Below are 26355 nucleotides of genomic sequence, written 5' to 3'. Positions count from 1 at the left end.
GGAGGAGTTAATATTTAATTTATTCAAATGGGACATTCACTGTGTTCCCAAGTGGTGCACCTCCTATTCCATGGTTTTTGTCATGGGCTATAAATCACAGAGTCCTCTAATTATTCCTCACTGGGAGGACTGGGAGAAAAAGCAATTAAGAAGAATTTGGGTGCTTTGTTTCCGTAAGAAAGAAAAGACAGAAGGAAGGAATTTCTATATCATTTCTATTTCAGGTAAACACAATAATTTTGAAACACACTGCAGATTCCAAGAGGGAGCAAAGAAATCCAACTTTCTCCCACATTCTGCTTGGTCAACCAGGACATAGGAATAGAAACAAGGAGAGAAAAACCAGAAGGAAAAGGCCCAATCCAACTGAGGGTACTTCCTGATTTCTTTTAATGATCATGTTTAAGTGGCTCTGTTTGTTTGTTCCTCTGTATCTTCTTCATGCCCACACATATAATTTTATGTTACTGGCACCACAGACAAAGTGGCTTTGAAGCAGGATGAGTGTCATCTTTGGGGGCTAAAAGCTTATTTTCAAAGTTTGGAGTAGCCTCTACCCTGGGTATCAGATTTAAGTTTGATGTTTTAAAAACCATTTTTCTTTTTTTTCCAAGTCAAGGAAATACAATAATAGGAAAAAAAAAAAGAGAGAGAGAGAAAGGGCACTCAAAAAGAGTGCGACTGGGATAAAAGTCATGGTTGCAATTTAGAAGGATCTGCTTAATTGAATGAAATGAGCTGTTTGTTTCCTAATAGCTCCAAAGACTTTGGAGTGAAGTGCAGAAATTCCACTATTTTCCAGAAGATTCCAGTGGCATTGTGTACGTGGGTAGAAGCCACATAAATATGGGCTGCACTCAGTGGAGCCGGCTGCACACAGGTATCAAAAGACCAGGCACCCAAAAAGTTTTTACTTGTCTAAAGAACTAGAGGTACACCCATGAGATTTCAGTTACCTTCCTTTCTTCCAGAGTTCTCAGGAAAATCACCAAGGGGGGAGGGAATCCATTTTAGAATGATTTCTTTCTGGGTATTAAAATAAAGCCTGAAATTTTCCCAGCTTTTGAAGCCTAAATTTATGGCAGAATATGGACTTCTTTCTTTCAGATCTGTTCCCAGAAATAGAGTTACATTCTTGGCAGGGTTCAACACAGTCTTGGCTATTTTGATCAGATGGGCTCTTTGGGGCCATTCCAGCCCTTACCTCAGCAAGCGCATCCCAGCCGTGGCCCCCAGGTAAATGTGGGTGGATCTATGGAGATGGGCTGGAATCTGCCCCTTGACTTTTTGCATGCAATCCTCAAAGGCTTTGGGGACATCTTGGGGGTTTTTCCCATAGCTGGAAATCCCAGAGCCTGAAGAGCAAGCAGTCAGCACTTCTTAGCATTCCCAGGAACCAACAAAAGCAGTACAACTTCTAAATAAAAAAACAGATCAGCTTTGGAAATTAATGGGTTTGAGTAGGGTTGAAAATGGGATGAAAACAGGTGGATGTGTTATGTGTTAAGTCCCATGTGGTCACACTGGTGCATCAACTCCCAAAACATTGAAGGGAGGAATTACAAAAGTGAAAAAATGAGCCAGGATATGATTAAGAAAAAGGTCTCATTATAGAAATTTCAAACATACATAAAAGCAGGGTTAATAGTATAATGAATCCCATTGCACCCATCTCCCAGCTTCCACATGATCAACTCTTGTTTCATCTGCTCTCTCTCCCCACAGAGCAAACTGCAGATATGGTATCATTTCATTCTAAATACTTCAGTCTGTTTCACTAAAAGACAAAAATTCTTTTTTTGTTTTGTTTTGTTCAGTAATAATCTTATTGGCTTTTTGCTTCTCTAGTCTCCTTTTACACTACTTGCCTTTGGTAAGTTTACTTCTTTTTCATTTTGTTTTATTTTTTAAAGATTTTGTTTCTACCCCCAATGTGGGGCTTGAACCTACAACCCTGAGATCAAGAGTCGCACACTCCACCAACTGAGCCAGACAGGCGCTCTGGGAAGTTCTTTTTTTTTTTCTTTTTTCTTTTTTTTAAAGATTTTATTTATTTATTTTACAGAGATAGAGACAGCCAGCGAGAGAGGGAACACAAGCAGGGGGAGCGGGAGAGGAAGAAGCAGGCTCATAGCGGAGGAGCCTGATGTGGGGCTCGATCCCATAACGTCCCATAACAACGGGATCACGCCCTGAGCCGAAGGCAGGCGCTTAACCGCTGTGCCACCCAGGCGCCCCTGGGAAGTTCATTTCTTGACAGAACTTCCACCAAATAGATTTAGAGACATAGTGAAAGGTGGAACAGGAAAAATGAAACAAAAACTTAAATCTATGCCCCATGTGTTCAAACACAGAGGGAAAAAAGGAATCTTGTCATGATTTATCTTTAGGAAACATTTTGGTATAACTATATATAATTTAACAAGACGTCATCCTAAACATTAAACATGAAATAATACCCAAACGTCCACATTTATAAATTTCAAGAAGAAGTAACATATCTAGACAGACATATAACCCAAACAAACCCATGACAGAGATCCTCAGTTTGGTCAGAAATCTCCATGAAGCTGAAATGAACCGTCACAGAGGGAACTAAAAGTAGAGTTAGGGAAGAATTTTTTCGAAGAAGCATAACCGCTGCCCTATTATTATTATGCCCATAAAAATTAAAAATAATCCCTTAATAGAACCAAATTTTAGTGAAGATGCACATTTCCTCCATATTCATATATTTTCCTCCCCCTCCCTCTCTCTTTCTCTCTATCCAGTTTGTTTGAATTAGAGTCCAAATAAATTCTACCCATTGCAGTTGGCTGGTATGTCTCTTAAGTCTCTTTTATCCGTAAGTTCCGTCCTCCCTTTCTATTTTTCCCTTGAGATTAAAAAAAAAAATTCTTTGCAATTTCATTTGTCTTATAAAGTTTCCTACAGCCCAGAATTTGCTGACTGCATCCCTATGGTTCATGTAACGTGCTGTTGAGCCTCGGCTTTTCCTATAAATTGGTAACTGAATGCGGAGGCTCAATCAAATTCAGGTTTGGACTTTTTTGGAAGGAATAATTTATAGGAATTAGTGTGCACTTCCAATACAAGGCACACGCATCTGGCTACTTCTCTTTGTGCTGTAAGCAGGCATCAGAGATCATTGCTTAGACCTGTTAGCCCAGTAGGGTTTGTGAAATGGTGATGTTTTATTTCCATCTTTCTTGCTTCACTTATTACCTAAACGCTTTCATAAGAGGAAAGTTTGTTGGTTACCCTACAGTACAGTTTGTACAGGGAAGGAAGAATAAGTGCTTGAATCTTTCCCCTTCATCAGCTTAAGAAATAGAGATTGCATGTCCCATATCCTCCAAATTTATCCAGTGAGGGATTTTATTGTTTGTTGTGTATCTTGAGGAACATATGAATTTGAAGATATATTTGATGCATTTAGATTCATTGCAGTTATTATTCTTATTGATGGTTGTTGGCCAGTGGAGTTCTCTTCAACATGACCCCTGAGTCCTTTAGATATGATCCCAGAAAACTTTGAGAGCTTCTTTGCTCTCTGATATTACATGTGTGATCTTATACACTTCTTGCCCCAGCTCTGGAATCAGCCACTTCTCCAAGGAGTCCTGGCTTCTTTTTTTGAGTATGGTATTTAGTGTCTGAAATTTGGAAGCAAGACTCTTCAGAGAATAGACCTAGGAAGAACTTATTTCAAGAGAAAATACATCATGAATTCTTATTGGTACTTCTACTCCAAAACTACAGGTTTTTACTTAAGTTGATCTTGACCTTCTCTTTCCTATGCTAAAAAAATCCTGCTTCCCAGCAACTCCAACTGAATAGCTCGCTTGCTTTATTTCACAATCCACTCACAATGGTCTTAGTATGACAATACCAGCACTACCACCAACTGTATGGTTATTGAAAACAGTTTAAGATTTTTTTTTAAGTTCTTTTTTCCTTAGGGTATATCCCATTAGGCCTTATGGACCCGATGTACAGCACCCATGAATAAAATTTTCTTGAAACACATATATGTTCATGCTCATTTGTCTGCACGTTGTCTGTGGCTGCTTTTGTGCTAAAGTGACAGAGTTGAATGGTTACAACAGAGACCATATGGCCAACAAGTAACAAATATTTATCATCTAGGTCTTTACAGAAAAAGTTTGCTGTTCCCGGAGTTAGATGATTTATGGGCATCTCCAACTTAATCTGTCCAAAACCAAATTCCTTAATCCCTGCCATGCTCCCAACAGACCCACCTCCAGTGTTCCCGTCTCAGGAAGTGGTACCATCATGCACACAGTTGCTCAGATCAGAACTGGTGCTCAGGCACCACCAACTTAGACATCTCACAGTGAATCGTTTATAAAATCTTGTTGGCTCTACTTTCAAAACACCTCTCAAATCTGAGCACTCTTTCTCCCCTTCCCCAGAACCATTCTAGATCAGAGTCTCTCAATCTTGGTACCATTGACATTTGGGGCTGGATAATTCTTTGTTGTGGGGCCATCCTGTGCATTGTGCAATGTTTAGCAGCATCCTTGGTCTCTATCACTAGATCCCAGCAGAACCACCAACCCCAGTGGTGACAATCAAAAATGTCCCCAGACATTGTTAAATGTTCCCTGGGGAGCCAAGTCACCCCACACTGACAAGCACAGTCTCAGCCAGACCACCATAATGTCATAACTTTATGGCATCATTACATGCACTGCTCTAATAGCCCTGATTTCCCTGCTTCTGATCTCAGCCTCTGACTACATGTTCCACATCCAAAGCTCTCTGTTAAAAATATGTCATATACATGTTAGTTCCTTGACCAGAATCTCCTAATGGTGTACTCTGAAGGAAATGCATCTGAGTACAAGTCAAACTTCTCACTGCTCTCAAGGCCCTCCGTGAGCTGGCCTTGACCACAGCTCTGGCCTCACTACTCACCTTTCTTCCTCTTCCTCATTCTGCTCCAGCCACACTGGTCCCTTTGCCTTTCCTAGAAAATGCTGAGCAGCTTCCACACCTGGCCTGTCTGCTTGCCAGGCCCTCTGCTCAGCACGTTCTTCCCTCAAAACTGTGTATGGCTCACACTCTCCTTCCACTTTTGCCTCTGCTTAACTATCCCCTCCAAACAGAGCATTATCATTCTCTGCCCACCTACCTCACTTGATTTCTCTTCGCAGTACTTCTCCCTGACATGTTAAATACTCTTTTATGATCTATCTTCTTGATTAGAATGTAAGTTCCACAACAGCAGAGACTTTGTATATTTTACTTTAGAATCCCCAGTGTCAACAACTGGCAAACAGTTGATACCTAATACATAGTTATTAAATAAATGATTACACGAATCAGTCAATGAGATTTTCAAACCAGTGTGCAACTCTATACTAAGGGGATCATGTAGTCCAATCTGATCAGCCAGAGCTGGTCTCTGGAAAGGAACTGGTTAGGAGACTTGTTGGAATGTCAAAACTTGGGGATATCCGATCATGTCACCCGAGACCTATTTGCATAAGGTCCTATAAGCTTCCTAAAGGAAAGACAAGATTGGGCTCACAGGCTCATGGGATCCTGGGATTCACAACCTCAAGAAAGGAGCATTGAAATCGCTATTCCAAACTGGAGAAAGATGGTTGGACAGATGATACAAAACTTACTCGAGGTGGAACAGAAGCAGAAGATATGTACTCAAGCAAAGGATGCTTTCAATACCATACTGGCCTGGTCCCCAGTGCAACTCTTTAAGGTATTTCAATGGAGGAGATGGTTACACTTAAGCTCCAATGGAGTTTAAAAAACTTTAACCACCTGTTTAAAGGAAACACACGAATGGTCTTTGTGGGAGGAGGCAGCAGCAGCCATGAACACCGCACACCGTGAAAGAGATGAGGGTCATGTAGGTGCCCAGTGTCCTCCAGGGAATGACTTTACAACATGCAGCCAGAGATCTGGACACCAGCAAGAGGACCAGCAGCTAAGGCAGAATGCAGTGAACTCGGGAAAACAGCAGTAACTGAGGACTGATGAAACTCACCAAGGCCTCTCAACCCCCGCCAAGAAAGAAATTTCCAAGAACCTGCATATCTGGGAAACACTGCTGGGCAAGTTTCATCACTCCCTCAGACTGGCCAAGGCAGGGGAGTCCTGGGAAATTTGCAACTGGGAAACCAGAAGCCCAAATTATCCCTGGAGAAGCCACGTGTCTTCAAGGGGACGGCACTTGCCAAACTTTAACTCTGTATTTTGAGCTTTAGTTTGTGGTCTTCTGGTCATTTGGAGTATATATATGGCTCCCTGAGGCTACTGCGATCAAAGGGAAGACCCATTTATGGATGTGGTGTGGGTTCCATGACCCTACCCCTCCCCTAAATCACACCCAGGGTGGCCCAGGGCCCCTTCCCCTGAGAGACTACTTGTGTCCCTCCATGAAGGTCACATCTCCCCCTACAGTCAGAAGATCATCAGGACTGACTTGGCTGAATTGTTCTCTGAGTCTAAAGACAGATCTGGAACAGACTAACTTCTTGGCAAGAATATCCACCAGGAGCTCTGAAGTGTGCTGCCCCATGAATAATAATAGCTCACACTTAATTGAGTACTTAACTGTATGCCATGTATTTGTCACCCCTTTTACATATATTATGTCATTGAATCTTCAAATGATTCTTACGGGATGGGTATTACTATTATTATGCTTATTTTATACATGAAGAGGTCCAGACACCAAGAGGTTGGAAACTTCCCAGAGCTCACACAGGAGGGGTGAGGTGAAGTCTTAATCATTATCCTACACTACTTTCTTGAAGTGGCTGGTCTCACCTTTCTAAATGATCATCCTGCTGCCCTCTTTCATGCTTGAAGGTAAGGAAATGACTCAGAAGTTAGGACAACAGAGATGGGATCTCTGACTGTGCTTCACACGACGTTACGGCCACCTGTGCTTGTGAATACCAATGCAAGCAGTACTTAGTAAACATCTAAGTCCCCTGTTGTGTGGCCCAGTGAGATGCCAAGCAGATGCCCCTTCAAATAAAGACTTAGTGTCTCAGCTGTCAGCTCCTTCATGGTTTGCCTCAGCTGCAGAGAGCTGCCTTGCCCAATGTCTTGCTCTTCCCAGAATGGCAACATTCAACAGTTGATGGCAACAGGGGTATCACAGTCTAGCCAATTCAGGCCATGCAGGATAACTCTGATTGGTTGAAGCTTGGTCAGGCCCATGTGGCTGTTTGACTTCTCTTTCTGACCGATCCTCCTTCTTCATCCTTTCTTCCACAGTGGTGGAATCTAACAATTATCTTGCATCCTAAACTCTAGCTCAAAATCAGCTTCTTGACAACCTAACCTGGGACACCTATGTACCAGGGTAGGTGAGCTCCTAGCTGCCCTCCATGGAAGGGCAGATGATCAGGACTTACTGTGTTATTCAAAGAAGTCTGTTAGTCTCCCTACGGGAAAGGCTAATTCTGCCCCCCAGCTTTTTCAATGCCATGACTCCCCCCCCCAGAAAAGTTATTATATTTGGGCAGCTCATTGAGGTAAATGAAGGAAGATGCTTGGGGCTGGGGGGACCAGTCCAGAGTCTCTAACCTGTTGTCCTGTGGGCCAAGGGTACACCTGTTAACACATTCAGGATGCACTGGTCAGGAAGCTCTGGGCCAAGTCAAAGATGATGATGGTCTAAAGAGGGTGGCTTTTGAAAAGGTGCACACATACACACACTCACTAACTGGGGTTTGTTATGAGTACTAAAGACTTCATTGTAAAAGGCAAAATTATAAAACTTTGATTGAAGAAAATCTTTATGACCTCAGGCTAAGAAAGATTTCTTGAATACAAAAGAGCAAATCATAAAGGAGGAGAGTGATAACTGTTCATACATAAAAAGTAAGAACTGTTCATCAAAAGACACAATGAAGAGACTAAGAAAGATGAACCATAATCTGTACGGGGATAGGAGAACAACATAATAATACTAACAAAGCACCCATATTTACAATATTTATAAAGAACTCCAGTGAGTCAATGAGAAAAAGTCAGGCATTCAGTAGAGAAGTGAACAAAAGACATGAACAGGCACTTCACAAAAACAGAAATGACCATAAGTATATGAAATATAAATATAAAATATTTAAATATATTTATAATTTGTAATTTCATAAATAAATAAAAATATGAATATACTCAACCTTATTCATAACTATCCTTTCCATAACCATGGACATACAAATGTCCAACAGGGAAAAATGAATGAGCTTCTGCTACTTCTGTCAGTGTAGATGAATTTTAAACACCCAATATTAGTGAACAAAGAAAATAACAGAAGAATAAATGTTTGATTCTATCTATATGAACACATGTTTGATTCCATTTTCAAGAACAGGAAAAACTAAATGCATAAGGACAAAACTAGAAAGAAGAACAGGGAAACAATGGATATAAAATTCAGTCTATGTTGTGGAGATACCGAGAATGTTCTGTTTCATGGATTGGCATCTCATAGACCAAATCCGGTTTATCATTTTTTTTTGTACAGCCTGTGAGCTAAGATAGTTTTTACATTTTTAAATAACAAGGAAAAATTAAAACAATATGTTGTGACACTTGAGAATTATATGAATTTCAAAATTTCAGGTCCATAAATCAAGCTTTACTGGAATAGAATCATGCCCGTTTGTTTATGTATTGTCCATCCTTGTCCATTTCTTTCTACCCACCCCCCCCAATATACACAGCCAATTAGAATACAATTCCCCTACTGGAATACAATTTTCCATGACTCGCTCATGTTTCTGTATGTGTTATGAACAGAGGCCCTGACTGCTTTTGTTCTGGATTGCATTTTCAAGGATTTTGCATAACAAGCAGGCTCAGAAGATAGAGACAGTGTTCTCCCCCAGATCAAAAGGCAGGCACTATAAATGTTTCAGATTCCCTAATCTTGGTGTTCGTCTTCTGTAATACGACCCACTGTGTGAGCAGATACTGTCTAGCCCTCTTTACATCATCTTGTGCAAAGTGAGGCTCAGAGAACCAGCTCAAGAAAATGCTGACGCTCCGCCTACTGCTATTACTGTGAGCAATAAACCATCCTTGGTTCTGACCTGGGACACTTGTGTCTTCCACCAGCCTTCATTCATGCAAGCATGGCAGGGTAAACGCTCACACCTACACCGCCATGTTTCAGACATGAGGAAACTGAAGCCCAGAGAAGGGAAGTGAGTGGCCCGAGGTCACTGCATGGATGAGGAGCAGCACTAGGACAAGATCACATATGTTCCTGATGCCCAGTCCAGTGCTCATTCCCTGCCTCCAGGCAGCTTCTCGGGATCCCTCCAGGCCTCTGAAGGCCCTTAGGATTCTCCCTTGCTTCCCTATGGGCCTCCTGCACACACTCTGTGCCTTACCTTTCACACTGCACTTGAAGGTTTGACTGACCACTCCAGTATTATTCTCCTTCTCCGCTGGCCACTGATATACGTAGACGGTGGTTCTGGAAGACCCGGCATCAAGCACGATCCCGTACTGAACAAAAGGGGAAAGGGAAAGTCAGAAATGGGCAGGCCTCTCTGAGGACTCCTTTCCAATGGGCTGAGAACCCCAAATACTCTCAAGAAATTAATCCACACTGCATCATTTAGGTATGGGCTGACGAAGGGGAAAAAATGATTTGCTCCAAACCAACTTTGTCTCCTTGGACTGTGGGGGAAGGGGATGGGATGAGGTGGGTCAGGTGTTCTGGGGCCTGGTTCTCAGCTTTAGCCACACATTAGAATCATTTGGGGAGTTTCTGAAACTCCCAGTTCCAAGGCCGTATCCCAGACCTATTAAATCAGAATCTCTGGCAGTGGGCACAGGCATCAGCAGTTTCTAAAGCTTTCCTGGTGACCCAGTATGCAGCTGAGGTTGAAAATTAGCACTCCGAATATCTTGCCCATCCTGGTTTTTTCCTCACCCAGACCTCTGAGGTGGAGGACAGTAGCCACCTGGGTCTCAGGAGGGAAATGAATAGTCAGTCACCTGCTGCCCTCTACTCTCCAAACTTCCAGCCCTGTCAGCCTGGAAATAAACATAGGAAGTTCTCACAAGGGAGAGACACATCAATACTTGCATTAGTCTTCAGAAGGAAAGTATTCATAATTAAGGAGAAAAAAACCCACAATACAAACTAATGTTGACATATCGTCCCACTTTGGTAATATGCAACACAAAGAGACAGACAGGAGGGTGTTGCTAGGGCAGTGCCAGGGCTAGCTGTGCCCAGGATTGCCGGCTAGGAGTCCTGGACCATCTCCCCAGCTAGAGGCAGGCACCAGGGAGCTTCCCCTGAGGGTCTTGCCATCCCGGGCCCTGGACCAAGCCTGAGCAGGAAAGAGCATGCGTTAGCAGACTATGGGGACTGGAATGAGTAATGCTGACTGAGGTCAGTATGTGCTTGGGCCTGGAGTCAGCCCAGGGCAGCAGAGGCTTCTGGGTCACAGCTCTTCCCCAGTTCCACTGCTCTTGGGTTAGGCTGCTCTTCTCAGCGAGGAAGATGAATTTGGTGTCTGGAGGCAGGGCAACTCAGATGGATGCTTGCTTTACGACCCTGGGTATGAGGCCTAAGCTGTCTGGGTTTCCTTAACTTCAGAAAACTTAACCTTGAGGAGTAAATATGAGACCATATGCCTGACACTCTGGTTGCTCAATAAATACAGGCTATATAGAAAAATCAAAAAAGCAAAATAAACAAATAAAATTACAAAGCAAGGACAAGAGGAAAGAAAAGTAAATAACACCCTTCAAATCCCACCATTGTTTTAATACCTTGCTATATATCTTTTCTAATGGTCTTCTGTATATACAGCTACATATATGAATATGTGGTTAGACATATGTTTTCAATTCAATACAGGATTATACTGCACATAGTCTTTCTCGATATCAATAAGTGTATCATGCACATCTCTCCCTGCCAGTAAAAGTACTGATATCATCATTTTCAATACATTCCCCACATCTTCTGTGAGATGTACCATAGTTTATTTAACCAATTCCCTGATTCTAGACATCTGGGAGGGTTCCAACTTTCCACGATTAACAAGCACTTGTTTCATTTGAAATGGGACCAAATAAAAACATGTTGCTCCAGCTCCTCAGTCAGGGCTTCCCCATTATATTGAGACGGAACATCCTGTGTCCATTGGTATTTGAACTTGGACAGCCTCTTAATCTCGGCCTTCAATCTGATGAATGCCGACAGGGATCTTGACATGACACCCCCTGGGAACAAGGCAGGCATTGTTCACAGCCTGCTCTGGGCAGAGGCTCACCAAGGAGATTAACGCACAGGTGGAGTTGAAGGAAACCAGGCACTCGAGATCTGAACCTCCCTACCAGTCTGCTTTCTCCCCTCCCACCTGCTGCCAAACCTTTGGCACCCCTCCCCCAGCCCCACCACACCTGGTGCTGAGTAGAGGAGGGAGCACACACACGAGAGCAACCACTCCACAGGGTCCCCACCCCTCCCACATCTTTTGGATCCCAACTCTTCACAAACAGTGGGTTTTCCCTGTGAAGGAAACTTGGGGCTGCTGGGCCAAGATCAGAAAGGAGGAAGAAGGGCCGTTCTCATTCTCATCCTCAGTCCGGCTGGGATCCAGTTTTCATCAGGGTGGGAACAGCCAGAGATATTCCATCTGCAATGAGCCTGGAGAAATGGCTGCCCCTTGGGCACCAGCTGATGTGCTGACAGGGACAGCCCTGAGCCCAGCGCTACTTCTGAGTAATCACCATCATTCCCTGACATTTTCAAAAATGGAAAAATTAGTCTTTAGCCAGTTTTCAGAGCTCATTTGCCTAGATCAGTGGCACTCAATGTGGTTTGATGGAGGGGGTGGAGTGGAGACTGAATTTCATTCAGTTCGGCTAGGTGGAAAGCAGTAAGTAACCCTCTGTTTAATGCAGTGTCAGGAAAAAAACTGTTTAATGGCTAGAAGGTGGAACGGAAGACACAGTCAGTGGGTTAACCAAAAGGAAACAGCCTTCCATATGAACCCCAGACAGAAAACTTAAGGACTGTGTGAGTTTCTAACAAAGCAAAAGTAAAGATCATAAGATCAGCCTCCTTGGATTTATTTATTACTATTATCACCATCATCATCATCATCATCACTATTAGCATAATAATAGGAATAGTAGTAATAAACATTTGTTGAGTACTTATGTCAGGCACTACACAAAGTGCTTTAGTGTTGCATTCAGAAGGCAGGTGTTGTCATCATTCTCACCTGACAGATGGGAAAACTGAGGCTCACAGAGGTAAATAATTGCCCACAGTCCCAGAATTGGGCTCAAGCTTGGGTCTAACTGACCATCAACCCTATACACAGAGCCCCCATGCTTTCACTGAGTTCCAAGGAAACCAGGTTTACCAGGGCTGACTGTTTCATAATAAGGAATGCTATAGCAGACTTCCTTTGTTCAGATAAAGTCCCTCAAAAGCAAACTTATAGTTAAGTAGTATGCAGATCTGGCTGGAGAGGAGGTGGACCAAAATGATGAAGGAGCTGAGTCTTTCTGGAAAGGAGGAAACCAGTTATCTAACTCTCACTCTCTGAGGGGTAAACCAGGGAGGGCCACAAGGCACCAGAGCTCCAGGCCGATGACTGACAACCAGTAAGGATTAGAAAAGAATGGTTTTAGCACAGCCTGGTCCCATGGTTGTGCTTTGGAGAGTAAGGGCCAAGCATGGGAGTGTGACCCAACATGGGGATCTAATGTGACCTGAGAGGGACTATGTAGGCCCCTGTTCAACAGTGATGTCATATGGCTGTAAGGCGCAAAGGCAACAGGATACTGATCATACTGCACTGAGAAGCCACAGGACTTCTAGACAGTTGTGATTGGGGGTGGGGAGGGCAAAGTCTCAAAAGGAAGATATTAGACTTAATGATAATAAAGCAAGTGGGGGCCTGAGTGAAAAAGAAAAGTGATGCCATCATGTTTATTCTTTAGGCTGGTAGAGCAGGTCAGACCAGTAACAATGAAAATGGGACTGGGGACACTATGACCCTTGACTAAGTTTTAATAGTTCTGCTGTTCAACCTAAATAAACCAAGGTTAGGTAAGCCAAGGCTGGATTTAAGAGCCAGCTCTCATGATTAGGGTCTTAAGGAACATTCCAGGGCCCCCCAGACAGGCCACTGTGGAGCTGGCCCCTCATAACCGTCAGGTGCACACAAAGGCAAAATGAACGTCAAGATATTAAAACATAAACAGAACAATTTAAAAGCCCTTGTATTCATTCAGCTTCACTTCCACAACTGCCCTTCCCACCCTTAGCACACACTGCAAAACAAAACAAAACAAAAAAAGAGGCTTGTCCTCACTCTGAAAAGAGCTGCATGTGGAATGTTCTTTCAAGTGGCCATTCTGCTCTTGGCTCCCCTGGTTCAGAACATGTCTTTTCTCACATTTAATCTACCCAATGAAGCAGAATGGGTCTTCTGAGCCAGTATTCCAACGTTCTACAACTTCCTGTCCCCTACAGCTGTGACCAGGGCCTGAAAGCAAGATTTGAGGAGATTAAAAATCCCCTCTTTGAACTGTGTGCTAATGGGGGAGGGTGTGTCTTCTGGTCCTTCTAAACCCTTGTTTAAGGCCAATATTCTCTGCTCTCTTTTGTTTCTTCTGCACCATGTCTGCTATTTCCAGTCCGTGTAACTGTGCGAAGCTATCTGCCCTTTCTGTTCCTCTACTTTCTCATCTGCAGAATGAGGATAACAATATCATATCTATGTGGAATAGTCGCTGCGGGTTCCCTGCCCACGTCCCTCAGGCCTTACCATGGTGATACCCAGCCATGCACGTTCCACCTGCCTAAAGGTTTTCTCCAGTGGCCTGAGCCCACCTGAGCATACAATGTGCCAGAAATGCTAGGGAGTGAATGTCTCCCAGGGAGCAGCCACTCAACCAATGACTGGTGGAAGTTGGTGCGTAAGTATGTCCTTGAGTGGGATACTTGTGAGACAGGTGTTCTAGATGCCCTTTGGTAGAGGAAAACCCTGGGATGGGTTCTCTATACTGGCTCCCAGAGATGCTCTGCAGGACTGAGCCCCTGCTGCCCACAGTGATAACTTGCTGGGTGGCAGGCCCTCCATTGGCTGCCTTCCCTCCTGTCTCACTTCTCCACCCCCACCTGTGCTTCCTGGGGTCATTCCCAGATGGCCTACTTTTACTCACATCTTTGACCAGGGGAACTTATCTGACCCAGGAGTATGAAACATATGTGTTCCCCTCCTTCAGAAGTAGCCTCCATACTGCCCTGGGGTCTACTTTTCTCTACTCAGTTTACTCTTTTGGTCTTCTGTCAATTCTTCCATGTCCCTTCAGTATGAACAGAAGACTTACCTCTTACCTCCCAGAACAAGTGGAAGCCAGCAGCTGGCAACTGCCTTAACCAGCCATAAATTTGTAGGGCCTGAGGAGAATTTTACTCTCTCTCCCAACTTCCATCTGTCCTCATCCCACCTTTGGCAAATCTTTGGTAAAGAGCCTCATGCACCTGTATGTTGACTCTAGAAGGTGTGATGGCTCAGACTCCACATCTGTGCTCTGTCTATACTCCCTGCGAAGAGCTCCCCCTTTGTCACTCCTCAGACCAGTGGTGAGGTCTGTACTAAGGAGGAGGCCCACATAGACCCTGGTTTCTAGAGTCCCAGGCACCACAGCTTGTTCTAGAAGGGGAAACATGGCTCTGGGTGGGCACATTCCCTTGTGCCGTGAAGAGCGATAACCCCAGAATACAACTGGAGCTGGTTCCTCTGAAATATGGGTGTAAGAGTGGTTCCTGGGGTCTAAGAGGGCTATTAACTTCCCCCCCATTTGGGGGATATTTCCATCTCCCAGTTCAGCAAACTCTCCTGCATCTGCATCCATTCTCCCCATCTTCCCTCCTGTGCAAAGGAGGACAAGTTCTCCTATCAGAGGCCAGTACCTTCTCCTGAGTCCCCCATTCTGAACTTAGGATTGGAGAGAGGAGGGAGGTGAGTGAAGAAAACCCTGGCCTTGGGAACAGGAGGGACAAGGTTTCAGTTCTGGTATGCCATTCACTGGCCAAACCTATGATTTCTCACTTGCAAGATGGTGGTGACAATGCTTTCTTTGTCCCCCTGCTATAGCAGCCACAAGGGTTACATGAGATAATTCAGGGAAAAGTGTTTATTAAACTGAGCAGCAGTTTACAAAGTATAAGGAGATGGTATTACTCCCAGTTGCAATCCTAATTTTCTATAGTTAATAGAAGAAGGCAGTGCCTGGAGCTTGGGAAAATGGCTTCTCTAGGCCTTGGCTAATGTCTTTGGACAACCAGATAATTTGTTTTCCCTCATCACTGGACAATTGTATAAGGTTTCTTTTTCTTTTTTCTTTTTTCTTCATGTTATTCATGAAGGGATGTTGAGATTCTTAAATAAAATGTCCTATAAAAGAGCCAAATGCCATTATCTAAAGGAGATTTTACTTTAATCTTTCAGAAGAGCAGCCTCAGAATGGTAGGTCAAACTCACCCACAAAGCTGGGGCAATATTAGTTTCTTTTTTATCTTTTAAAAACTTTAAAAACTTCTATTTCAAATATAGCTTTTGAACAGTCACTAAGAGCAGGAAGATGTAGAAAGGACTCATGAGGTCAAGGGTAAAGGCTAAATGAGATTCAAATAACAGTTGAATTTCTTGGCTCCTTCAGCCCTCTAGCTAAGAAGCGTTTTTACACTTCTAAAGAATCATAAGAAGACAAAAAAAAAAAAAGATATGTTACCGAGACTATAAATGACCTTCAAAGCCTAAAGTATGTACTATTTAGCTCTTTACAGAAAAAGTTTGCCAAACTCTACCCAAATGACTGAAGGATTCTTTTCCTTTTCATTTGACAAGTCCCTCATGGGATCACTTCCCCTCACCCTTACAGCCAAGGCTGGGGTGATACATATGGTTCTCAGACTGTCAGACACCATCTGAGAGACCATGTGGGGACAGACTTATCAAGGGCTAAGAGTAGCCTATGAAACTGAGCATAAGATCCTGAGTAATTTTTCAAGCGGAAGAGTTAGAGGGATCATGGCACACTTCTAGACTCAGGAGAGGTAGCACAAATACAGCTCAGGGAGACCTTTCAAGTCCTTGATGTTTTGTTTACCAGGTTGGGCCAGAAGAGGAGGCTGGGTCTCCTGGTCTCCTCTCATGATCAGCGTTGTGTGGTCTTGGGGGAATGCACAGGCTGGTAGATCTTTGGTAGCCATCTGCAATTCTTGGCGACAAAGTCTAGCTTTGATTCCAACAGTCAGGAGTCAAAGCAGAGCCACACAGTCCTTAGAGAAGGTGTCACCATTAACATTCTCTAGTGTCAAACACAACAAAACCAGTATGTCCAGAGCTCCTCCCTTGGGTCTTAAATCAAAGACCCTTGGGTTCTCCCTTGGGTCTTCCCCCACTGTAGGTGGGGAAAAGGGTTTTCTTCTAACTCATGGTTTTAGAATAACTTATGTCATAGACCATCCCTTCAGTGCCAATCCCCCTCACACTTACCTTCAGTCCTGGAAGGAGGACCTCCTTGTGGTGAAACTGGATGAGTGTGATGGCCACAAGTACCACAACACTCAAAAGCAAGACCACCAAGGCGATGATGGCTGGGGTTCGGGAGAGGGCCTTGAGGCCTAAAATGGGAAGACCCATAAGACACATGAGGGGAAAGTAGGAACAAGGCACTGGCTTTCTTTGTAGAATCCATAGACTGGGTACATAACTGTGTGCATACATCGCTTCCTCTGGCTTTAGTGAGACCCACACTTTTAAGGTGGAGCAGTGATTGGGCTCCAATAACCATTTATCTTTCCTCCAGACGAGTGGACTAACATCATTTGCAGAGAGGGTGTGCATAGTTTAGTTTCCTTGTATCTTCCCAAATGTGTTATGCATTTTACTGGTTGTCCCCGAGATGATTTACAGTAACATTTATTTCTATGTAGATTTAAAATATATAGGTTTTCTATTAAAGCAGGTGATACAATATTTCATTTAAAAATAATATCAGATAAACCAAAGAAATTAATACTATACTTCAGATATAATCAATGATTATAAAGTTCAGTACACAGTGGCGTACTGTCATGCAAATAGTAACATGTACAAATTTCTTTTTTTTTTAAGATTTTATTTATTTATTTATTTATTTATTTATTTATTTATTTATTTATTTAACAGAGAGACAGCCAGCGAGAGAGGGAGCACAAGCAGGGGGAGTGGGAGAGGAAGAAGCAGGCTCCCAGCAGAGCAGGGAGCCCAGTGCGGGGCTTGATCCCAGAACCCTGGGATCACCCCCTGGGCCGAAGGCGGATGCTTAACGACTGAGCCACCCAGGTGCCCCACATGTACGAATTTCTAAAATATTTGGTTTCCCAGTAAGAAGTCAATCTCAGTCATTTTTCTTGTGCCTACACTAAGGGCACAGGGTCTCACTTACGTCTTCACAAAGAATAGCCAGAGCCCAAGCCATGTGTTCCCTCCCAAAGGGGTCATATCATCTCTGGCCTTTGTATTTTAATCACAACATGAAAACTATACCCATTTAAAAGCAAAACAATAATAATAATGAAGCCTATGAATAATCTTCAACTAAATACACAGCCTCAGAAAAAAGATAATTATACCTGTATTGTATAAAACTATATAATTACTACAATGGACTATGTCTATGTATTAAAGTTAAACTAATATTGCTTAACTAGATGATTTTGAACTTGGGTCTTAATAAACCAGTGTGGGTTAATGGAAATTTTATAAATAGAGTAGCAAATACATTTTTAAAACAGAAACAAACAAATACCGTTCTATCCTGAAATGATTTCATTCATGTGAAGTTCTAAAACAGGCAGGTGACAGAAAACAGAACAGTGACTGCCCAGGGGCTTGGGGGCAGGAACTCACCGGGAAGGAACACAGCAGCACTTTCTGGGGTCACAGAAATGTTCTATATTTCCCTAGGATTATGGGGTATATGGGTGTGTGCATTTGTCAAAATTCATCAAACCTTTCAAAGCCCTTTGAGGAAAACCTGAAAATCCAAGTAAACTAGCTCCTTAGGTACAGTTCCCTTTGACAAAAAAAGATTTGTAGAAATTGCCCGTACCAATCCTAAAATTATATCCTTTTAGAAGACAAGAATGCCCAGTTTTGGGGCATGACTAAAGACCATCTGTCCAGGGACGGAAGGGGGGTGAGATGTAAGCAGTCTCCTGACCACGGCTGTGTGGCTGGCCTCCCTGGTCCTCTGCTCTTTAGCACTTTTCAGGTAAATAGCTATGATTACCTTCTGCAAACCCTGGCCCCAGCAGAAAAGCCTATCGCAAAGCAAAATGGACTAGACCAGGTCTCATTCATTTAGGGAATGCAGCCCAGAGCTGTGCTGTCATTAGGAGTGAACAAACACTGTAATTACAAGGTGTCTACCTGGGAGTGGAGAGGCTAGACCCTTCTGGGCTTCCACATGAGCAACTGCAAAACGTGCGCCAGAGGCAGGCAGGGCAAGCTTGGCAGTGTGTGTGTGTGTGTGAGAGAGAGAGAGAGAGAGAGAGAGAGAGAGAATTCTGCACATGTGCCTCCACTAGCAAGGGTAACGTTGCTGACCTAGGGTGGGGGTGGGGAGTGGGGGTAGCTGCAGGCGCCGTGCCAGCAACAACCCTGGGATGGAAGTAGAGGACAGATATAAATACTTTACAATTCATTACAAAATCAACAATATTCTCGAGCAAACCTCACACGCAGCTTGGTAAGGGAAACCACAAACAGCCAAATTAATGGATTATGCAAACCGGAAAAACCATTTAAGCGAAACATGCATGTTAGTCCTTGTTTTGTGTAGCTTTGATCAAAAGCATTACTTCTACCTGAGGAATGCTGGTGGAGAAAGCCTGGTAAGCAACTGAGTCTCAAACCAAAGACGTTAAAATCATTCGCAGGGGCCACGCATGAAGAACTGTGGGCTGAAGCCGAGACTGTGACGTGAGAATACCACACTTGGGGCTGCCTGAGAGATACTAACCTGCTTGCTCACAAGGTTGGCGGGTCAGCACGGTGAACATCTTTCCTCCCAACTGTAGGCAAGAGAACACAGGATGACAGTGTGTCGTTGGCCCCTGACTTCAGTTCCAGAAACTTGCAGTGGTAAGCCTAATTTGGGGGCACGACTAAAGAACATCTGTCCGGGGTGGGAGGGGTGATACGTAAGCAGTCTCCTGACCCAGCCACGCGGCTGCATCCTGGTCCTCAGTTTTCAGGTAAAAAGCTAATGACTACCTTAAGCAAACCCTTGTCCCAGCAGAAAAGCCTATCAGAAGTGAAACCCGCTTTCAAACCCACTTCGCTTCTTCCAAATCCAAACCTCTTGCGGGAACGGATAAACCGAGCCCTTTGGATATAAATCCAAAGCTGGGCTTAAATTGTGGCCTCACCTCCCCAGATGCCAGGAAAAGAACGGGTTTGCTGAAATTTTAAACTGAAAATTTTCAAAAAAATAAGTCAATCATTTCTTGCAGGTTTTTTTCACCTGTACACAGCAACCAGGGCATTAGAAATCTTCCACCTATTAGTAACATTCACAGGGCTGAGGCAGGGCTCTTCTTCAAATCCCAGCACCAAGGGAGGTTTCCGTGGGTGTTGGCCACCCGCGAGCCCGGAGTCGCCCCCGAAAGACCTAGGAGGGGTATTTTTAGCTGCTGGCTGGAAACAATTGCAAGGGGATGTCGGGCCCCCGGGAGCCAGCGCCCCAGGATCTGGGAGGCCCCGCTCTGGAACTGTGTCTCCACACAGCCAGGGATATCCAAGCTCCAGCGCATCTATCCGGAGCCGCAGATGCGCTCGGTGAGGACGCGTCCACCTCTCCGGGCTTGGCAGGGACCACCTCCCCGCCGCCCAGGATTGGGGCGCGCGCCTTTCGGTCCCTCCCTCCGGTCCTCTCCGGAACCCGATTTCGTTTTCTTCCCTCCCAGCTCCCAGCCCCAGGAAGCTTCCTGCTCCTTCCTCAGCGGCTCGGGCGCTGGGTCCCCGATCCTCACCTGCGCGCGGACGGTGGAAGGAGGGCGAGCGGCGCTGCCGCAGTGGCAGCCGGCGGCCAGCTCGCAGAAGGCTCTGCGGAGGCAGGAGAGGCGGGGAGGCGGGGCGGCCCCGGGGAGGGGGCGGGGCGGGGGCGGGGCAGCCGTGGCCGGGGACCGCCCCCTCGGCCGGGTCAAGTCCAGCACCTTTGCTTCACCTTCCCTCTTCCAGCCCACTCCACCCCCATCCCGCCTGGGGGCAGGCCAGGAGGGTGTCCACTGCCTGACCGTCACCCTTCTTCCATCGATGTCAAGGCCAAGGATCCTTTGATCTCTCTTTTGGTTTCCTCCATCCTCGCCCCAAGCCTAGGTGGAGGGGGAATGGGGGCAGGGCCGAGTAGAAACCGGGCACTTTGTGGATGTGCACAGGTGGGCCCTGTGCCCCATCTTTCCCTGGAGTGGAGGCGGTAAACACCTGTAATGTTGGGTGTGAGGCTAGCAGGCACACAGGTCCCTGAATCTGGGCCAGGAGAGCAAAGTAATACAGAGATGTTCCCTCTCATGTATTTTAGACCAACTGTCTTGGCCATGCCCAGGGATCTGCTCACTAGTTACTCAGCAATGCCGTCCCCTACCCCATTTTATATGGGTATCATTAGGCTAAGATTCAGGACAAGCTCTTCCTGGAAGAGGCCAAATAGGACAAAAATACAGCTACTCAAATGCCCCCAGGAGTCTGTTTTTAATGCATCGGCTCCCTTTTTAATGTATTGGCTCCTTTGAGTGACCTCAAGGACTCTTGAAACGATCCATCAAGAAGCCTAAGTGAGGTTCTGTTGGACCACCCTTCCCTGTGGCCCCTGAAGGAGCTCAGGTCTGGGCTATGTCCTGGCCTGCCTGTTCTTCTGGAGAGCTAGACTCCATAGGCCACTAGTCTTCTGTCCCGTGCAGATGGGGCCAAACCCACTATGAGCTGGGGGGCCTTCAGAGAAGAATGTCCCTGATTTGAGACCTCTGAGCCCAGAGACGAGGGCTCCAAGCTAAAAGTGTGTGAGTGCGTGCGTGTGTGTGTGTGTGTGTGTGTGTAAGCACCAGTCACTCACTCTGGGTAGTTTGAAATGAGCCCTTGCTAGATTTGTACAGGGTCTGAGATGGGGATGTCAGACAGTCAGTGAATACTTGCTGAATTACAAGACTTACTTTCTTTGAAAGCTTTGGGCCAATGAAAGGTAAGGCATCTGACCGAAAGCCAAGGGACCTCTGCGCCCAGGGGGTCATAAGCCCACAAGCAGCTGCTGCTGCTCTACCTACACCAGAGGTCAGTGACTTTGGTTCTAAGAAGTGAATGACCTTTATCAGTGATTCCCCAGGAGCGGAGAGAAAGTTCCTGGGCCTAGGGCGCCTTGAAATGCAGTTGGTGCTAGTTCTAAAAATATCAGAGATCAGTCCATGTTGCCAATTTCCTCTTTGCTTCCCTCAATTTAGAGGCTTCATAAGTGTGAGCGCCAGCCTCCTTTGAGAGCCCTATGGTCTCCTTTATTTTTCCAAACTTCCCTGGGGACTCTTCTCCAGGCACTGTCTCAAACTCCTTTGCAGTCCCAAACTACTCCTAGCCTTTCAAAGGCACTTCTCCATTAACCCTCCATGTGTAACACACACACACACACACACACACACACACACACACACACACACTTCCCCATCAACCCTCTACACATAGGAGCAAACACATACACATATATACGTATGCAAACCTTTATGGATTTTCTTGATTATAAAATGATACACACATGTGCCTTACCAGATATCAAACCATACTATAAGGCAACAGTAATTAAAACAGCCTGGTTTGGGCACAGGAATATACCAAGAGATCTAAAGAACAAAAGAGATAGACCAATATCAGATTAATGGATATGGGACTTAGTTTAACATAAAGAGGAGATTGAAAGAACACATTTCACAACTGAATTGAGAAAAAAATCCCAATCACTCATCAGTCACAAAAATAGATTTTAGACAGATGAAACGTTTAAATGTAAAAAATGATTTAATATCCTAAGAAAATATAGGAGAATATTTTTATGATCCTTGGGAAGGAACAGCCTCTTCCAGCATGAAATCAAAGCAGGAAGATAAAATCAACAACAATCTTGCAGGGAAAAAATGTAAAACAACTGCACGGAAAAAGACATCTTAAAAAAGATAAATTGTGGGGAAATATTTAAGAATATGATAGCAAAGAGTGAAAAATCATAATATATAATGAGGTCATACCAATCTAGAAAAATAGGAATATCTAGGGGCGCCTGGGTGGCATAGCGGTTGAGTGTCTGCCTTCGGCTCAGGGCGTGATCCCGGCGCTGTGGGATTGAGCCCCACATCAGGCTCCTCCGGTGGGAGCCTGCTTCTTCCTCTCCCACTCCCCCTGCTTGTGTTCCCTCTCTCGCTGGCTGTCTCTATCTCTGTCAAATAAATAAATAAATAATTAAAAAAAAAAAAGAAAAGAAAAATAGGAATATCTAGAATAGGAAAATGGACAAATGACACAAGAAGTATAAATGGCCAGTAAACATGGCAAAGATGCTTAATCTCATTACTTACCCCAAGATTGCCAACTAAAACTTCAACACCCTTAAACAAGATTTTTCTTGACTGATCAGTTTAACAAAGCTTTAAAAAGACCTGTGGTGCTCTGTGTTGGAGAAGGCATGGGGGAAACCGTCCCACTTGAAGCTTCTGGGAGGTGACATGCCCTGGTTTTCTTCCCACCTCTCCGGATGTCCCCTACATGCTTTCTGCTGGCTTGTACTTCTCTTCCAAGAGTTTCTCAAGACTCCATCCTGGGCCCTCTTTCTTCCTCACTCTGTACCCCCTTCCTCCGTAATCTCACCCCTGCCCCTGGCTTCCGTTCTATTCACAGAAGCCTCTTAAATGCGTGTCTCCTGCTCGGGCTTTTCCTCTTGAGCTGTAGACCTAGGGAATGGCCTGATTTCTTTTGGAGGTCTTAGAGGCATCTCAGTTTCATAGGTCTCCCGCTGAGCTCCCCATTCTCCTCCAGCAAACCATCAGCTTTTCCCAAGATTCTTGTCTCAGTGGATGGCACCCTCACCCATCCAAGTGAGCAAGCCAGAAAGCGGAGGGCTCTTTTTGCTAATCATTCCCTCATCCCTCATCATCGATCAGTCACTAAGTACTGCTGGCTTCACCCTCCTAACTGTCTCTCGCTTGGTCCCCCATCTCCACCACCACCACCGTCTCAGCCAGGGTTTGTCAATCCAGGCACATTTATATTTCAGGCCAGGGGGTTCTTTGTGTGTCTTGTAGTATGTTTATTTAGTGGCATTCCTGACCTTAATCTGCTCAATGCCAGTAACATCCCCGCACACAGTGTGACTCTGAAAAATGTTCCCAGAGATTGCCAAGGGTCTTCTGAGGGGGGAAATTCCCCTGACTGAGAACCATCGGCCTAAGCTACCACTCTTTCTCTTGGATGTTGGCAATGGTCTCACTTAGCTCTTGGTGTCTACTTTCTCCCTCTCACAACCATTTTTTCCACTGCTGCCAGCCTCATCTCTTCAAAACACAAATCCCACCATGTCAACCTCTCCTTAATGAGCTCTTCTGTGCTGTCCATTCCTTAGTGGATGCAGATTCAAATCCTCAAGGTGACCTAGAAGGCCCTGCACTGTCTGGCCCTGGCTTCCCTCTCCAGGCTTATTTATTTTTTTTAAAGATTTTATTTATTTATTTGACAGAGAGAGACAGCCAGTGAGAGAGGGAACACAAGCAGGGGGAGTGAGAGAGGAAGAAGCAGGCTTCTAGCAGAGGAGCCTGATGTGGGGCTCGATCCCAGAACACTGGGATCACGCCCTGAGCTGAAGGCAGACGCTTAACGACTGTGCCACCCAGGCGCCCCTCCAGGCTTATTTGAACCACATCCTGCTCCTCACTTATGCCCTGAGGCCATACCAGCCTTCTTTCAGTTTTTCAAAGATGCCACAGGGCCTTTGCACAGAACTTCCTTGGCCTGTGGTGTCTGCCCCTTCTTCCATCCTTCCCTAATTAGCCCGTGTTTAGACTTTCATTCTCAGCTCAGAACTTCATAGATAGCTCCTGATACTCCACAGTCCGGGTCACACAGCCAACATGAGTCAGGTCCTCAGTGACGTGCTTCCTCTGCTGGCATTCCTTTCCTTCAGTTAGTGTTTTATTACGGTAATTGTCAGGTAAGTGGCACCTGTTGCCAACCACCAGGAGCAGCAATCCCAGGATGTCAACCCCCTGCATAGTTTGCAGGTGTTGGGATTGCTGGGAGAGACATGACTCACACAGGCACTGGGTGGAACAGCACTTCACGCACACGGAGAAGAGACAGAGCAAGATCTGCTCCAATAGCTAGGGTCCGTCTCTTACACTCGGGGGTCTTCCTGCTCAGCCAACATGTGGAGATGGTCTGCACACACGTCCCCTCTGCCTTTCAGGCCAAGGACCCATGTCCTCCCCCACGGGGTCTGAAAAACAGAAAGCTGAGGTCACACCCAAGGGCCTTTGACCCACGCTGAAGCCGAACAAAGAATGACACCTGTTCAAACGTGGGACAGGAAAAGATACTCCAGAGCAGAGAGCGATACCCAGCACAGGTCGGAAGGGTGCTCTATCTCTTTGTAAGAGAACACTGCCCTCCTGTGCAAGAAGCTAGAAGCTGTGTGTGACCGCCTTTCCCAATGGTAATTCCAGATCAGCTTGTTTGTGCCCACTAGATGGTAAACTCCGCGTAAGGACAAACCGTGCTATTCTTATTCACCATCGTACTCTCACTGTCTAGCGCAGTGCGCCTGGTGAACACTCAATGAACATGCGTTGAATGAACGCTCTTTTACAAATTAACGATATTAACGCCTTGACTATCTTGTGTGACAAATACTTTCCCCTAGTTGTCCACTTAAGACTCAACATTTTTGCAAGTGTATGTTGAGGCTTGTAGTGTCTGAGTTGAACAGAGGATATCTAATTGAAGATAGTTCATAGCTCACTGGGATATAGACCAGATGGAAAACCAGGTTATTCAAGTGAGTGTGGGAGTGGTATTTAGCAAACCTGGCTTCTAATCTCAACTCTGCTAATTATCAGCACATACATGACTCTGGACGCATCTCTAGGTTTCTAAGGTCCTCAGTTTTATAATCTGTGATATGAAGGCACTGGGTGAAATCAGACTGCCTGTGATAAATTCCATTCCATCAATCATGTGGTTATGAAGGTTGAGAAGTCCCCGGATCCTCAGCTGACAAGCTGGAAACCCAGGAGAGCCAGTGGTGTGATTCTAGTCTGAGTCGAAGGCCTGAGAACCAGGAGAGCTGATGGTGTAAATTTCAGTTTGAGTCCAGGTCTGAAGACAGGAAAAGACTAATGTCCTAGCTCAAAGGCTGTCAGGCAGAGAGTGAGTTCACCTAACTCTGCCACTATCTGTTTAATCAGGTATCTGGCCATGTGATGATACAGTCAAGTTGACACATAAAATTAACACTTATGAAATCCAATTGCCTTTTTTTTATTTCTGATGCTGGCCCCAGACCCAGGGCTTGCCTGGGCGGTGTCATACAGGCAAGTCATCCTTCGCAATAGAAGTTCCGGGCTGGAAAAAGCCTTGTCCCAACCTGCTTCTGTGGAGACATTCAGAAAGACTGACAAATGTGCTTTGTGGCAATGGCTCAAGAGTCCCATGTGAAAAGAAAAAAAGGCAAATTTGGACAAATCAGTGAAATTAAAAACTAAGACCATTGTGTGCTTCTGGTCTATCCTTTCCTTTCAGTGGGCTCACTGCAAGTCTCCATCCTTCATACCTGCTCCAGGGCCAGACCCCACTGGAACGCGGCTGGGTTAGATGCAACAGCTTCTACCCCTTGATCCTTCCTTCTTTCTAGCCTCGGAAGCCCACTCACTGGACCAGCCCAGTGTGTCCTACTTCACACTCGCTTCCCACGCCAGTTACATCTTCCATTCATGTAACAAATTTCAGTCGGTGGCCTCTCTGTTCCAGGCACTGTGCTAGGTGCCAGGGCAGGGCAGGGCAGGAAATGAGTCGATCTGAGCTGTAGGACTGAGCATGCGCCCTGTCCTTCACACCCTCACCCCGGCCCTGCGCTCCCAGGATCATACAGCTGCAGCAGCCTTCATGCATCTGCCCTCCCCTCCCAATCTTAGCCATCTTACTTTCCACACTTGTTTGGTGCCGTGGACCCCTTTGCCAGTCTGGTGAAGCTTATGAATGTTCCTAGAACTTTTTTTTA

At 45.2% G+C, this 26355-nt stretch overlaps 1 protein-coding gene across 1 annotated transcript in view; it reads right to left on the bottom strand.

The window, feature by feature from the left end:
- Positions 1–20166, bottom strand: part of ENTPD3 (ectonucleoside triphosphate diphosphohydrolase 3) — a 32917-nt gene extending 12751 nt beyond the window's left edge. Inside the window, exons 1-5 of the mRNA XM_045798179.2 lie at positions 20087–20166; positions 19075–19126; positions 16563–16690; positions 9405–9522; positions 1205–1355 (exon numbers count right to left, since the gene is read on the bottom strand). Of these exons, the coding sequence (XP_045654135.1) occupies positions 1205–1355; positions 9405–9522; positions 16563–16690; positions 19075–19114 (437 nt within the window). The 5' untranslated portion in view covers positions 19115–19126; positions 20087–20166. The remainder of the gene's footprint in view (positions 1–1204; positions 1356–9404; positions 9523–16562; positions 16691–19074; positions 19127–20086) is intronic.
- Between the last annotated feature and the right edge of the window lie 6189 nt (positions 20167–26355).

The sequence above is a fragment of the Ursus americanus genome, chromosome 20 (assembly GCF_024610735.1).
Source record: "Ursus americanus isolate L20-20 chromosome 20, mUrsAme1.1.p, whole genome shotgun sequence".
Classification (NCBI taxonomy): Eukaryota; Metazoa; Chordata; class Mammalia; order Carnivora; family Ursidae; genus Ursus; species Ursus americanus.
Note: the sequence above shows the minus strand (reverse complement) of the source record. Positions and strands in the feature narration are given on the sequence as shown.